The sequence below is a fragment of the Catharus ustulatus genome, chromosome 1 (genome assembly GCF_009819885.2).
Source record: "Catharus ustulatus isolate bCatUst1 chromosome 1, bCatUst1.pri.v2, whole genome shotgun sequence".
Classification (NCBI taxonomy): domain Eukaryota; kingdom Metazoa; phylum Chordata; class Aves; order Passeriformes; family Turdidae; genus Catharus; species Catharus ustulatus.
The window spans coordinates 111,933,018-111,946,580 of record NC_046221.1 but is presented as its reverse complement, the minus strand read 5'-3'; the positions used below and the strand labels follow the sequence as shown (position 1 = coordinate 111,946,580).

General features: G+C 41.9%; 2 protein-coding genes across 7 annotated transcripts in view; one reads left to right on the top strand and one right to left on the bottom strand.

The window, feature by feature from the left end:
* Positions 1–2,722, top strand: part of ESCO1 (establishment of sister chromatid cohesion N-acetyltransferase 1) — a 32,906-nt gene extending 30,184 nt beyond the window's left edge. The window contains exon 12 of the mRNA XM_033080612.1: positions 1,758–2,722. Coding sequence (XP_032936503.1) covers positions 1,758–1,905 — 148 coding nt within the window. The 3' untranslated portion in view covers positions 1,906–2,722. The remainder of the gene's footprint in view (positions 1–1,757) is intronic.
* Positions 2,723–5,847: 3,125 nt separating this feature from the next.
* GREB1L (GREB1 like retinoic acid receptor coactivator) overlaps positions 5,848–13,563 on the bottom strand; it is a 125,213-nt gene continuing 117,497 nt past the window's right edge. For all 6 annotated transcript variants that reach the window (XM_033080560.2, XM_033080551.2, XM_033080581.2 and 3 more), the window contains 6 exons: positions 12,785–12,950; positions 11,852–12,079; positions 10,341–10,482; positions 9,034–9,234; positions 7,166–7,304; positions 5,848–6,015 (listed from right to left, as the gene is read on the bottom strand). In XM_033080560.2, coding sequence (XP_032936451.1) covers positions 5,852–6,015; positions 7,166–7,304; positions 9,034–9,234; positions 10,341–10,482; positions 11,852–12,079; positions 12,785–12,950 — 1,040 coding nt within the window. In that variant the 3' untranslated portion in view covers positions 5,848–5,851. The remainder of the gene's footprint in view (positions 6,016–7,165; positions 7,305–9,033; positions 9,235–10,340; positions 10,483–11,851; positions 12,080–12,784; positions 12,951–13,563) is intronic.

Genomic DNA, 13,563 nt, shown 5'->3' with positions numbered 1-13,563 from the left:
TATTGAATCTCCAAACCTTAGGTTTTTTTCCAAGAAGTTTAAATGTCAGTTCTGAGTAATGGCAAGAACTGCTCAAATCTTAATGACTGCTTGGCTGTCAGGTTTGTGTTCACCTCATCTTGGAGTTTCTAGAACAAGTACTGCTGCCTCTGCCAGTCCTCACCCTCTTGAGTATTTGGAGAGCTCAGCAAAGCTGTTTTGCACAATTCATCTTGCCCAGCTAGTGGAGCAAATCATGATCAGATCATATTTTGGCTGACCTAATGACAGTAAAGCTGCATTCATATAAGCATATTAACTTCATGAGTTGCTTATATTTTCAGCAGATTTTTTAATAGTGTGTTCTGTAGCTTCCTAGAAGCCATTTCTAAAGGAAAAATTGGTCTCCCAGTATGACACTGGAGTTACTTCCTCAGCTACAGCACTAAAATATCTTTAGAATCAATTTTGATGACTTGTTGCAGCTAGTGAGGCCTCAGTTTTCCTCTTAACTGTGCACTGCACCTCCCCTTTTGCTGTGCTCTGGTGCTTGTTTGGCCTTCCAGAAGCTCACTGCTGTATTCACTAAGAAGTTTTGCATTACTCTGGTGCTCCATTGGTTTGTAGAAAGGTCTGTTGAGCTCTAGAGCTAGTTAGTGTAGATGAGGGAGCCTAGGAAGTTGCAGAAGGCAAAGGAAAGGAGTGAGACTTGCTTTGGGATGGCAGTAATCAGTTGTATCTGCTCAGCTGCCTAAACCTAAATGTTTTCCATAGCAAAAGGTACTTGGAGTGGGATAATTTTGGTAACCAGCTAAATCCTGATTTCAGAATGTTGAAGGCATGTGGTAACAGTCTGAGGTCCATTTTGAGAATGTCTGCCCCATTTCACTCAGGCTTTTCACAGTATCTTGGAGTCACAGAAACACAGTCTTCAGAACCTTGTCTTTCTGAACACAAGAAAGAGAAGAGAATAAAGTTGGTAGTAATTAAAAAATATTTTGTTCCTATTCTCTTTTCCTCAATATTTAATGAAGATGTCCATATGAGTGAAGCTCCTGCTTGCTCTTCAAGTACATTTATGGTTATTTTATAGAAACTGAAGAACTTAAGTCTAAAGGGAGTTTCTTTTGTTTCGAAGGATAAAATACCACGTCCCCTTTAAAACCAATTGAGGTCTTAAAGTCTGAATTCAGTTTTCTAAAATTGCTCACACAGCCAGCCAGAGAATTAGAATGGTATTCCTTGATTCCCACTCTCCCTTCAAATAAGACTAAAACATAGAGAAAATACTCTTCATGAACAAGTGAAGCAAATTGATTCTTCCTTTTTGTATGGTTAATTGCTGAATATGTATTTAGGAATTATGCCTTGATTTGGTCCCTTGAGGCCCCTCCATAAGCACCCCAACTTGTTTTGTAGCTTGTTTTCATTCCTAGTGACTGTAGTCACAGCCCCAGCAGTCTCTTTTCTATTAAAAAATATTTGGAATGAATTCAAATTTTTTATTTTAAACTCAGAATTTGAACTCTTGTTGCAATTGTTCTGTACAAACATTCCTTCTAAAACATCAGATCCTTATAAAAACCCTCCCAGAGTAAGTGATCCTCCTTGCTCTTTGGAAGGAAGAGATAAATCCTATGAATGGAGGTATCTCCCCCTAACAGAACTTCTTCCTTTTGAATGTCAATTAATGTTTTGCAGCCTAATAACATAAATATTTTTCATGATTCCCTGAGGGTAATTCTTTTATTTTTTTTCTTTTCCCCTCTTTTAAACAGGAGCAACTTCATATATGGCTCATACTTAAGCAAGGAAGAAATTGCTTTCTCTGACCCCACTCCTGATGGAAAGCTCTTTGCAACACAGTACTGTGGCACTGGCCAGTTCCTGGTATACAATTTCCTCAATGGACAGCACCAGACTTAACTGCTCTGCAGGAATTCCATTTTTATTGGAGACTTCTGCCAAACTGCATGAGTGCAGCAGAAGCCAAGGCCATTTTTATTACAGTGAACTCAGGACTGGTAACAACCAAATGGTTGTACTATTTTATTAAAATTGTAAACAATGCAGTAATAGGCTAACTTTGTTTTTTTAAAAGAAAGATATTTTATTAACTTTTACAAAAGTTTGATTGTATTTTATCTAGTTATTCATGTTTACATGCAGCAGAAAATTGTTCATAGTGGACTGTAAACTAATGCAAAGACTGTAGTCTGGCTGATGAGTACATGCTGAAGTTCTTACTGAGGTGATATACCAGTGCTTCCCAGTACTGGAGTGCTGGGCTCCTGCCCCAGCTCCCACTGCCAGCACTTGTCTGACAGAGTTCCAGGCTGTGCCCAGTGACATTGAGGCAGGAAATGTTACAGTGCAGTCGCTGTGAGGGCAACAACCCTCACAGGCTGTGTGGTGCCTTCTGGGGTGCCCCTGTACCCTGCTCTGTGTCAGGGCACCTGCTCCCTGGCAGCAGCATTGGAATCTTGCTGTCCCCTTCTCCCCCTGGTTAGTTCTGGAGTAAAAGCAGAATGAAAAGCCCAAGGACCGGTGTACTCGTCATTCTTGAAGTATTGTACTGAGTATATACCTTTGTTAGTGAACTTCACTTTGATACTTGTCACTCCTTCATAAGTCTCTCCTCTTTCAAAGGGTTTGTATGTTGAAAAACTGCTGTGGCCTTTCTTGATCTGTACATAATGTAGATAGGTTAAAAATAAAATACTTGATAGCTTTTTTAAAGTTACTCTGTATAATACTAAGTGTGAATGAATCTTTAGTGTATTTTGTACTTTTCTTAGTGGGAAAAGCATAACATGCTGACCATCAGTGCCCCCAGGAGCCCTCATGACCATCCTCATGCAAGGTTTGTAGTAAGGTGAGCGGGGATACCTTCAGTCTTGAGTAACAGTTTAAAACCCTAATGGAAGATGGGAAAGATTTCATTAAGGTTAAAATTAGGGTTTGTTTCAGTTTTGGAACCTGTATGCAGACAGGATCTACCTCTTTATGGTGTGCTGTCCTTAGCCTTGGTCTAGAGCTGAAGCAAAGACCTGGTACCATGTCCCAAACAATACTCAAGAGTACTTAAAGCTGGAGTAGCAGAAACGGGGGTGAATTCTGGGCTGCAGAGGCTGTTTGTTTTCAAGCTGCCACATGTAATTTTCTAGGGGACTGTGAGCAGCCTGTAAAGAGCTTTGTCAGAAAAGTGGTGCAGGTGCACAGGAATTCCAGAAGCAATCCTCTATGGCGGGCTCAGAAAGCAAGAGCAGGACTCATTAAAAGAGAGGCAGTCTGAAATGGTAACTTAATATATTCAAATTTAATGAAAGCACATTATAAACATACCATAGCCACAACTTCAGACAGTTTCAGTTCATAAACAATAACATGAGGTAGACTGACTAGTGAAGCTAAATTCACCAAGTTTTTGGTTAAGAAAACTTTACACTAGGAAAGCAATGTTTTTAACCCTCTTCCGAAAGTCACAAAAAGCAATTACATAAGTTAAGCAAAAAGCATCTGCATATGATTCTTTAAATCTTAGTTTACATTCAGTTTTAACCTGTGAATAGACAAGAACATCTACAGGTAAAATGTAACGCTGGCCAATTTTCATACATTCATAAGAATGGCCTTAATGGCAAGGCTTAAAACCAAAATGGAATAGCAGTCATGTGCCTGTCAACCAAGGGTCTCCGTGCCCAGAATTCACAGGCAGCCAATTTAAAGTGTTCCATGGGACAGGCCTGTGCTGTTGGGGCTGGTGTAGTGCACTCTGGCCAGAGCGTTACCAAAACTCCTTGCTTCCATAGGGGACAGCACTAAGGAAATGGGTTTACTATTAGCTGGTAAGGGCAGGCAAATACACTGATTTTCTAAATGCACTCTCAGCCTTCAGGATGATTTTGCTCTGTTCCACCAGTGGGCTAACTCCTCCTAGTAGTCTCAGCACCTGGAATTTTAAGAACTTAGTGCAAACATCAAATACACGAACAAAAAGGAAACCATTTTTGAACATGTAATACCTGACACTTCTCTATACCATGCTAAGACTGGGGGCTGGCCTTAAGCCCTCTGGCAAAACCAGAGCTACTGCAGTACATTCAGGCATGTAGCAAACGCTTCAAGAATCATCTTTTGTATCCCTACATCTTCCCAGTGTTAAAATAGGTAAGGCAGGTTGTATATGAAGGAAAATAAAAAATAAATTTACTGAAAGGGGTTGATCATGTGAAAGTTGCTAAATTTACAGCATCAGAAATAATGCTACATAAACACAGATATATGCAAACCATTTTCCTTTGGCCTCTGTCAAATATATTATGTTTATTCATCTGTAAACATCTCTTCATAAGATAAAAAAGTTGCTTAATTAACACTATGCCTTAAAAAAAAAAATGCAGCTTTGGCAGGTCCTTCTGCAATGACAACACGTCAGGTATAAAGACGCATTAATTTAATTGCTTTTTTTCATTGCTTTTTGGGGAGTAAATTAATATTCCTGAACAGCCTTTAAGAACACTCTGCATTTTTCTTATTAATAAAGCGGGGGGAATCATGATGTGCAGAAAGGATGATTGCTGGGGGTGTGTGTGTAAACCTCAGCGAGGCAACACCTACTAAGTGTGAGGGGAATAGAGCACTGCTACATTCACCCCACAGCCAAATCCTATGGCAGCGAGTTAATTCCGGAACACTTTCCCAAGGATGAGTATTGCGCCTGGAAACAACAGTGTGCGACTGCTGCAGAGCCAGTATTTACAGAGGTACACGCATGACAGCATCAGGTGATGAGTTCACACATCTTTGCTTCTGGTGAGTCCCTCCCGAGCAGTCCCTGCTCCTCCCTGGAGCTAGTGTAGAACACGGTTCCTCTTGGGTCCAGCTCAGGCACTGCTACTCTCCTGCCCGTCTTGGTGTGTTGCTTCATACACAGGTTACAAGTCAGACCTGATCTCAGCTCTGCAGCCAACTGGAGTTGAGTGTAAAGGAAATTGAGAGAGAGTTGCAGACAGTTCACCACAAAGGCACCAGAGGGACTGGAGGATACACTTCCATACATAAAGAAGAACGGACCACAAGTTTCCAAAGCTCTGAGGAGAGTGAGAAACTGAGGATGATTTGCTGGGAAGTTACTCTGGCCTCTAACTGAGAGCAGCTCCGAGAAGCCTTTTGCTTCAGGCCCTGGAGCTGAGGAGGGGGTGCCTACTGGGGCAAAATACCATTGCTAAGGGTGCACAGTGCCTGCCATGCGTTTGCCCGTTTGTTCAGGTATAAGTAGTAAACTTTGAACACCTGTGGAAATTTTGCCAAAGACAGTTTCAATACGTACACAATTACAAATTTTAAACTAACACCGCACAGAGAACAAGACTATTCCTTGTAATACAAATATCTACTTTATATTGTAGTTTCAAACCCCTGAGTATTCCTGTACCACAGCACAGAGCTGAAGAGATGTGGTGGGCTCTCCTCCACCAATCTTCGATAAATTCCACATGCTAGGGTGCATTTCATTAACACATTCAAGCTTACAGCTGCAAGAGGAGAGAAGCTTCTTCCTCTAACTCAGCTGAATATAAAAAGGATTCTTCTTGGACAAAACAACATCCTCTTCACGGATCCTACAGCTTGGGTGGCTGTGTGATTAGTGTCGGTGGTTGTGAATGATGTGAAAATAACTGGAATTCAAGATCCTTTAAATCATAACCAATGTGGTAATTTTATCCCAAAGAATAAAGCTACTTCAGAATGCAGGGAATCCTTTAGAGCAGTCTAGATAAATATTGGTTGCACTTTGCTCCACAGTGATTGTACTTTTTTTTAAAAAAAAAAGTTTTTTTTTTCTTTGTTAGCGGTGTCTCAGCGAAGCTTATATGTGGCGTCCCGTAAGGAAATAGAGTGGTTCATCATCACTGCTGTTGGCAGTTTGAAACTCATCCCGAAGTCGGAACTGCCACTCATCCTCCAGCTCCAGCCGGACTATTGTCTGCCGGAGCGAACTTCTGTCTTGACATATGACACACAGGGTGGCACCTTCAATTGAAAAGCACATTAGATTCTCGAGGTACAATAACAAATCATCTCCTTCACTGATTTTCCTAAAATATTTTAAAGAACTCTCAGCTGCTAGGGAGGAAAAAAGGTAGTATTAGAAGGGTCTGTCACCAACTGTCCAGTCCAGGCTCAGTTCAGCCCTTCGAGCCCGGACAAAAATTAATGTGTCCATTTGCAAGAAGGCACAGAAACAGAGAAGCAAGCATGGTGTGGGGTGTGCTCTGGATCTCAAGATGTCACTGCCTGAGAGGCAGTGTTAATATCATCAACTGCAGCAAGGAGAATATTAACTGGATCTTTAAATTACTACTGATAATTATGCCCAAATAATAAAGCCTACTTTTTTGTTTGTTTATTTCATGGGACACTTGGGTTTGTAGAAGGTCAGCGATGAAATTCTACTAAGCCAAACCAATCCCACAACTGACTTAAGAAAATCCACGGACTAGCTGCATCAGCTCTGGGACCTGGTAATGAGCAGCACTATCCCCACCATGTCTTTGTGCCTTCTTTCTTTGTCCCTGCCCTGGAGGGCCCAAGAGGGCACAGGAGCAAATGTCAAAATGTGCTTCTCAGAACTGGCTAAGGGTCATCCCAAGAGGGAAACAGCTCAGCTGTGCCACCACAACTGCACTGGAGCTCTGCAACACACTTCAGCATTACTGAATTCCTCTGGCAATTTGGTAATTGTCAGCATTTAGACAAAAAGATTTTTATGAGGTTTACCAAGTTCTGGTTGGCCAGACCAAATCATCCTGCAGCTAAGTGCTGTTCTTATTTACAGAACTGAAGATTTATTGCCATTATAGACTGCTTGCCAGAGCAGAATTTCCCATCCTCATCAGTAATACCAATGCTCACATCTCTCAATTTGCTGACTCCACAACACATTTTCCACAAGGATTTCCACAATCCTTGCTGATGTCACTTTAAAGTAACTTAATGAATGTCATTTATCAATGCTTACTTAAGGTTCAATTATCTGCCAACAGGAACAGAAGTCTGATACAACCCTCAAAAACCACTCCATCTATTTTTTTTTTTTTATTCCTCTGCCTTCCCCTTTTCCTCCATGCTATCATTAATTGGCAAGAGCCACCCAGGATGCCCAGCAGAGATGTGAGATTACCTTTGAGAAACCTGAACCGCTTGAGGAGGTCTGCACCAACGAAGGAGTCACAGAGATAGAGCAGAAGTCCACTGAAGAACACCCCTTCACAGTTGACATTGACAGAGTGTGGGCGAGAGCTGATGTAGCATATGGCCACCTGAAACACAAGGGGGAAAGAAATGCTTTCTGTTCCAGAAATGTCTAAGGACGACTTAATGGAATGGAATGGAATATAACTTAGTGATAACAGGCAAGTCAGCTGGTGCTCTGATAAAAAAACAATCCAACAAGATTGCAATACTGAGCAAACTTTCCCGAAGAAGTAACACACAGGAACAAACCTCTAGATTGAGATTTGGTCACCAAGTCTGCAACGTGTTATTTCAGGGCTCTCTGTAAATCAGTTTGATTTTTTTTTTCCTCTATGAATTACCTGCTTATAATGACTGTATTGTATAGGTTATTCTAATAAGGATACATTTGTCAAATACAGTAACTGATTCCATAAGTAGGGGAAATGCTGATGCTTGTGGTTCCAAGCACTCTCATGTCTCAGTGTTGTGATGGTTGTACCTATCAAAGGGTGTCTCCTCTATATCACTACTGACCTCCATAAAATTTGTCTGAACCACACCCTTGTTAGACATTGACCTTGCTCCAGACCCAGTTCAAACTGACCACTGGGCTCAAAAATTGTAATCTCCCCACCTACAGACTTCATATTTGCAAAAATCTGATTTCCTTGTAACCCAGGTTCATAAAAAAATAAGCATCACAGCACAAACATGAGGTTTTGTCAAGAACAGCAGCACCTTCAGGTTTTTGCTTTGTATTAAATATTATTTTGGACATGCACAATTCCTTTGCAAATCATGAAATTGTTTAGGTTACGCTCATCAAGGTCCCACTGTTATCATGGATCCATGAGATCCAAGATCACTGACTTCAACTGTTAACCAGCACTGCCAAGTTCACCACTAAACCATGTTTCCAAAGGCCACATCTACACATATTTTAAATACCTTCTGGAATGGTGAACCCACCACTACTCTGCATAGCCTGTACCACTGCTTGACAAAACTTGCCATGGATAAATTTTTCCCAATACCCAATCTAAACCTTCCCTGGCACGACTTGAGGTTTATTTCCCCTTGTCCCATCATTTGTTACCTGGCAGAAGAGGCTGACTCCCACCTGGCTACAGCCTCCTTTCAAGTGGTTGTAGAGAGTGATGAGGTCTCTCCTGAGCCTTCTCTTCTCCAGGCTAAACACCCCCAGCTCCCTCAGCTGCTTCTCATCAGACTCACGCTCTAGACCCTTCACCAGCTCCACTGCCCTTCTCTGGACATGCTCCAGAACCTCAATGTCCTTCCTAAATTAAGGGGCCCAAACCTGAATACAGGATTTGAGGTGTAGCCTCAACAGTGCTGAGTACAAGGGAATGATCTCCCTGCTCCTGCTGGCCACACTATTGCTGATCCAAGCCAGGATGCCATTGGCCTTCTCGGCCACCTAGGCACACACTGGCTCATGTTCAGCTGAGCGTTGACCAGCATTCCCAGGTCTTCTTCCTTCCTGCAGCTTCCCAGCCACTCATCCCCAAGCCTGTAGCACTGCATGGAGTTGTTGGACCCAAATTGAGGACTTGGCACAATCCAGCAGTCCCATTAATCCATCACAGACCTCTGGTCTCTACCCACAACTGGTAGGTGTCACCACCAGCTCCTCCAGTGGACTGGTCCCTTACTTCCAGCAGCAGAATCTGTTTGAGACCAAAGTCTTCAAACATTACCTTGATGCTGAAGAAGGGCATTTCAAGACAACAAAGATACTGAAGTAAAGGTTTGCATTTCCTTGTCCCCATCATCCCTGCAAATCTTTTGTACCTCGAGCCCAATGTTCAGGTAGCAGTCGATGGCCAGTACCGGGTTCTTGAAGTTATGAATGGCCTTGGGGAAGAGTTTGTAGGTTGCGTGTTGAAGGAATTTCTCCAGGAGGAACTGAGACGGGGCTGCCAACAATGTGTGCTCGCTGTCAGGGGCACAGACGTACTGAAGGGGCATTATTGGTGCCATGCTGTCTGAGACCTGCAGTGAAACCAAGGGGAACCCCTTTTAACCCACCTACTCCATGTATTTACTCTGCAGGAGTTCCTCTAACTGGGGAAGGGATTGCCATGACAGAGCAGGAAGAGAGAGAAGAGGAACAAAAGGATCAAAACTCCCCATTCTTTTTTCACATAGCTCCAAAGCACAGAAATAAATTAATTGCTTGCTCTGTGCTTGCTATGTGCTTCTGTGGATACCTGTCTTCCTAAAGAAGGGACATAAAATAGAGTTCAAACTGCCACAGTGACCTTCATCCTGCCTTACTCCTGGACATTACATGAAATTACATACTCCTTGTGTGGAGTCATCCATAAAAAATGTTTTCTATGGAGTTTTCTCATAGGCCAGTCCATCACTACAGATTCCACTGCAACCACCAGAAAAGGAAAATCAGAAAATGATCTTCAAAAATACTCAAACCCAGAGTTTAGTCAGTTAAATTGTGAAGTATGGGAGGTGGTTTTTTAAAAGGGAGATGGTGCGGGATGTATTCAAAACCACCAGGAACACAAATGGTAAGGTTCCTAGATTAAAGACAATCCTTTGAAATACACTTCCATTTAAAGCTGGCATAGGTGTAACATACTCTGTATAATATACTTGGTATATTTTCATAAATATTTGGATTTCCTGGGGGCATTTCACAAGGTTTCAGTTTTCAAAGCCTTCCCTCAGCCCTCTTCTTGTTCAGCAAGGACTGAAAGTCATGGCAGATCAGCAAACACCAGAAACTTGTGGCTGTACTAACATTTTTAAAACTGAATCTGGTACAACTTGCCTGCTTTGGATCAGAGCCTGCAAATTCTTCCTCCATCAGAGATACCAATGAAAAGCTATATCAAACTCTTCCCAATCTCAGTCCATCTTCTAATAGACTAGGAGGATTTTTTTAGTAATTTATAAATAGCAAAATGTTTCTCATTTTCTATTTTTGATGTGGCAGCCCTACCATGGATTAAGCCATAAATAGCAGATGTAAAAGAAGCACGAAATAAATCTGAAGAACTAGATAATTCATTATTTCTAGGGAAAAACAGGAACTGATTTTAACCCTTAAGTACAACAGAGCATGCTTCCATACTTACCATGATTTTTGGCTTAACAACAAAGTCCTTTTGTCCTCCAACCTGAATATGTTTCTTCATGACACTGAAGTTGTTGAAGCGGCAGATGAGGAGGCCGCTGCTGTTGGTCCGCAGATTAAAATCCACATCCTCACAGAAATACCTGGACATTAAACACAAGATCACTAAACCAGCTGTGTGGCTGCTGTGCACAAGCATTCACACACCCCCTGCTGAAATGCACCAGTATGGGCTCAGCAAAGATTTTTGGAGATCATCTGATATGGTGCCACCACAAATTTTCAGCAGAGCTCTGAAGACTCACTCCTTCAATGTGCTCCTGGTCAAGGGAAGCAGCTGCTGGTCACCCTAAACCCAAACTAGTCTTCACTTTTCAGTGCCTGTGTGCTTCTTTCCTACACCAGATCTGGTTTGTGCTCTCATGCTCATAACACACTGGCATCAATCATTTCCTCCCCACGCTTTACTCTTTTTTTTTTAAATTCTTTTTATGTTCAGGGTTTTTGTATTACATATTTTGGAAGCTCTGCATCGACTGACCTCCACTTCTGAACAAGTCAGTTCCATATGACATGTATCTCCATAAACTGCAATCAGGGGGAAAATACAACTTTAACAAATACTTGGTTGTGGGAGAAAAAGTTGCTGGGAAGTAACCTTAGTCCTCCACTATTCACGATGTCATTTTTCACTTCTATGGGCTGACTCTCACCTTGTGATTCAACCTGACACAGAATGTGAAATCAAGAGCTCTGGAAGTCACACCAGCTTGCACTGACAGGCTACAATTCCTCGCTGAAACACACAGGATCCCCTGAAAACAGCAGCAGGATCCCAAGGTGAGAAGCCCCAGGGCCATTTATGGTCAGCAGAGACAGGGCTTATTTGGAACTCACTTGTTTGGGAAGAGGAAGAATTGGGTATTTCTTCAATCTGTGATGAGAGCTAGCAGTAAAGGCCCATGATATGGGTGCTTTATTGCAAATGCTTTAGGATGAAGTTAGATGAGGAGGGGGGAAGGGAAGGAAAGGAAGGAAATAGTAGTAAGTAATTTTTTCATCTGTTCTTCTTGCAAACTCAAGTGGCAACAGGGAGGACCAGCTGTCTCTGAAGGAAATAAAAGGAATCCCTCCTCCTAGGCACTCTGAAAGCTCCCCATTCTTCCTGTAACTGATGACATTTTGGCTCCTCTCTTGTACTTTTGGTGTCCCAATTGTTTTTCCTCCTGAAGTTTCTTCTTTTCTCATTTTTTTTCACTCCTCTTAAGCCCTTCCTTGCCCTTGATCTGTCCTCCCCAGGTCTTCTTGGCTTTTGGCAGGTTGGTTTATTTTGATGCCTTCTCATTCAGATGAAATGCATATCATGCTGTGGGTTGGGGTTTTTTTGTGATTGTGTGCTCATTAGCTAAGGCAGGATCTTTCTGTTTATCTCAACAGCATTCAGAAACATAGTGACAAGGTTCTTATCAAGTCAATATGCTATTTTTCCACAGACATATATGTACTGCCTACCTGTTTAGATCATATTGCACATTCTGGGTCAGGTCTATGTTGAGCAGTATAAAATCACGCACGTGGCACCTGGAGAACGGAGCCTTTGATTTCCTGGTGTTCAGCTTGCTGTTCCATTTCTGAATACCTAGTATTGCATAATGAACAATTTTGGGGGTGGCTTCAATGTGTTGGAGGACGCTTTTCAAAGACACATTCTTGCTGAAACCCCCAGGCTCCAGGGACTGGCTGCAAAACATGATCATACACAACATACAAACATATTTTATTATTTGTATAGTACATACACTGCATATATATATATACATATACATATGTGTGTACAAAAAGGACCAAGAAATTCCATTGACAACTGAGAATGTTTACTCCAGATGCTGTAAAAATATATAGATAAATGAAGACTTTTTCAGCAACAGGAAGCTAATTTTACCCCATCAATGCAGTCATTCAGAAAATGAGCATCTCAGCAGAGTAAGTTTTTACACAGCCAGCAGCTTAGGAAGGGAAAAGAAGTCATCTTACACATAATTTTGGAATGCTATTTTCTCTGTACTGAACAGTGTAAGCACTGAAAGGTCAAAAGCTTAATGCCTTCTTCTAAGTTCCCCAAATAAACTGTTTGCTCTGAGAAACATAAATTGAACCAAAACAAAATAACATATTGAAAAATCACTCAAACAGTTGTTAGAAACAAGAGTGGCTCCAGGCAAAGAACAAACATAAGCAGAGGTCTGTTGGTGGCACTGACACTGTAAGGGCACAGTCATGGTGAAGTGTTCGACAGCAGGAGGTTGAATGTTGGTGGTCAACAAGACAAACATACAAACTTCCTACTGCTCTGAGTATCCTGCCAGATGCTGGAGATGAGCAGTCACAGATGTGCTGCTGTAAGGGCTGGATCAGTGCAAGGAAGCCAGTGTGGTGGGTACCAACCTGGACTGTTCGTGGAGACTGTGCATGTTCCACAGGACGCAGGAGTCATCCATGACCACGATGAAGGGCCACACACACTGGCGCTTCACCCCCAGCTCCTCCAGGCGGTTCCGTTCCAGTTCTAGGTTGTGGTAGGAAAGTTCCTTAATAAGAAACCTGGCAGCACCTGAGGAAATACCATAAAGACATCTTTACTTGACTTTATCACTCTTTCCAGAGAAAGGTAATATCTGCAGTCATTATCCTTTCTGGTGCTCATAACACCTTAGTTTAGAAAGAAATCTGTATGTGCCTTTTTCAGTGCGATTAAATCTAAAAGGCAGATTCCAAGAAGACTGGATGTTTTAGGACACTCTGCAGAACATAATTTTATGACCATTAATGAAGTAACTTGAATCAAGAAGGGGCTAAGATTTCAAAATTGAAGCTAGTTAAAATTTCTTGCAGAAAAACCTCAGCATCCATGAAAACAAATTCCGAAGTTCAAGCCCTCAGTATTCAGCTGCAGTTAATATTTACCTTCTGCTAACTAAAATGTTGCAATTTGAATATGTATAAAACATCTAGAATGAACAATTACACAGCAGAGTTGAGTAAAATGAGTGAATATGGCCCATAAAACATCAGACTTTAAGCTGTGAAGGCAGTGAGCCATGCAAAGATATACATTCCACGCCCCTGACAGCAGTTCTTCCACATTTTTGTGCAGACATTGCTGCTATTATCACAGCAGGTATGTGAGGAGCTGCTGCAATGTTTCCAGCAACAGCATGGTCCAT